The following is a 2,342-nucleotide window of genomic DNA, read 5'->3' as shown; positions in this document are numbered from 1 at the left end:
CAAGGTCATGGGCCGCTGCAGCAGTGGACCACTGCAAGCTGTCCAGCTAATGCGGATACCGATCGTGGCCAATACTCATTTGTAATCTTGGACAGGTTTTAATACGTGGTACCAAAAAGAAGCAACCAAATGGTAACATGCTAGAACTCGGGTGGTGGCTAGCTCAAAAATATATATATGTATATATATACACACAACCGACAAACGCATTGTAGGGATGCCTTATAGCCTATAAGTTATAGGCCATCGATACCTAAAATACGTGTACACGTATCACTATTTTCACTGTCCGAAGCTGATTGACACGTCCTGATGCGCGTCCGACTACCATTGGCTCGAAAGTTCCATCGGCGGTATTTTCATCAGATCCCCGAACAGAAAGCAGGATTTGCTGTCTGTATTCGAGTAGTCGTACATAACATCGTGATGATCCCATCTCAGGCCTTGGCTCTGGACGGGATCGCAGCAAAGTCCCGCGCAGACGAGAAACTTTTAGTAGGTCGACGCAACAGAAGCTGAGCAACGCGAGTGCATAGGAAGATCTTGATTGCCAGGTATACGGCCTCCCTTGTCATTAGAAATGAACGCGACGGGGAGATTAGATACGAACACTGCGAGACATACCTCTCAATGACTCAGTCTTGAATCGACCACAACTGCAATCTACCTCTTCTAGGTACTCAAGACCACCATGGTGACATGGATGAAGCTCCTGCTGTCGCTCTCCGGTTTCGTCGCTGTACTACAACCCACCGCTTCTTCAGAGTCTACGCTGCTCCCCACTGCTGGATCCGGAGTTCTTGTCAATGCAATTGACAAGGTAAAGTCGACTTACAGAAACTGGGTTGGTCCTACCATCGGTCAGCCAGATCGTGGAGATTGGGCTTGCTACCGCAGAGCTCACATCATGGACAAATGTCCAGTTGGTTTCAGCTACAAGTGGAAAATGTGTTGGACGCAGTGTCCACTCCAGTATCCTGTCCAGTGTGGTATGGAATGTATTCGTCAGAACGACGACTGCGGCATCGAAGTCTATGCGAAAACCGTTAATGTAGTGCAGACAGCGATCTCTCTGGCGACAATGGGATTGTTTGGGCAACTCACTACAGTCGCTAAGGGCATAGTTGACGGCGCCAAGTGCCTCCGAGCCATGATCGGCAACATTAAGATGCTCAATAGCTACATTCGCGGGCTTAAAGTGTACGACCCGCAGATCCCCTTTGACAAAGTCATGGCTTTGTTGTATCACACAAGTTACTTTACCATCGACTTCCCTGTCGCTATCGCCATGTGTCTGGGTCACTCGTATCCAGAAGCTCTCGACCCTGCAAGCTGGATGGTAGATACTATGCAGCTGATGCTCGGAGAAATCCTCGATCATGGAGATAGTATCATCCGAGGCTGGGACCGCTTCAAGGCTTTCCTACACCGTGTTAACTTCACGCAGCCATTATCGGAACTAAACGAGACTGACATCTCGTCTCTTAGGACTGGGTTGGACTCCAACTCAACGTGTGGACATGAGCTCAAGCGACTGACAGACAGGACGTGGATGACTGTGGCTCAAATGAAGAGAAAGAATCCTGGGATTACGCAGGATGAACTTCGTATTGCAATGTACGAGTCGGACCTCATGCTTCGAGATATCCCGATAGTCACTAACAACTGTATGGAGCAAATGATCTCCGAGTCCTCGGAAGATACAGCATACCAGACCCGAGATACGCTACGCAAAACACTAGGAGTAATCGTGGATGACCTTATTAACAAAGGCAGGAGCGACAACGGCACGTCGTTGACAGCGAAAGAGTATACACGTGTCGTAGCGGATAAACTGGCGATGACGATCTTCGTGGTCTCTCTCTTCGACGAGACCGGCATCGTCGGCATAGTCACTGAGTATATCCAACCCATTTGTGGGCCTACTCAGTTTATCGGAGAGATTGACGATGGCGACGATCCTTACACACTTGGACTCAATATGGTGAGGAATGCTTTCCAGGGCAGCAAGTTGTCTTGGAGGAGAAAAGGCGACGGGGTTGTGACTATTATGTTTGAGAGCATAGACACAAAGCCTGTCACGGTGAATATTTACTCCGGAGGCCGCAAGATCGATGAGAAGGATGTCCCAGCAGGAGGGAATGCAACTTGGAAGTCGAATGTGACGACTTTAGGCGGTAAGTCACTCTATCTTGATCGGTAGCGGCCAGGTTTTCTAGGACTCCCTGGCACAGGTGGTGGGTCGTTGAAGCTTTGGGTACCACGAGCGTATGAAGGAGGCCATTTGGATCTTTCCGTGAAAATCAACGTTAGTTAGTGAATTGAATACAGCGATGAAGAAC

The 2,342-nt window shown here is 49.0% G+C and overlaps 1 protein-coding gene across 1 annotated transcript; it reads left to right on the top strand.

Moving 5' to 3' along the window:
* Nucleotides 1-691: 691 nt before the first annotated feature.
* PPTG_15181 (hypothetical protein) lies at nt 692-2,317 on the top strand (the record flags this gene model as incomplete). The annotated part of the gene is made up of 2 exons (XM_008912544.1): nt 692-2,177; nt 2,235-2,317. The coding sequence occupies 2 exons, from the start codon at nt 692-694 to the stop codon at nt 2,315-2,317; spliced, it is 1,569 nt and encodes a 522-aa protein (XP_008910792.1).
* Nucleotides 2,318-2,342: the final 25 nt, after the last annotated feature.

Source organism: Phytophthora parasitica (genome assembly GCF_000247585.1).
Source record: "Phytophthora parasitica INRA-310 unplaced genomic scaffold supercont2.48, whole genome shotgun sequence".
In the NCBI taxonomy this organism is placed as follows: Eukaryota; Oomycota; class Peronosporomycetes; order Peronosporales; family Peronosporaceae; genus Phytophthora; species Phytophthora nicotianae.
Note: the sequence above shows the minus strand (reverse complement) of the source record. Positions and strands in the feature narration are given on the sequence as shown.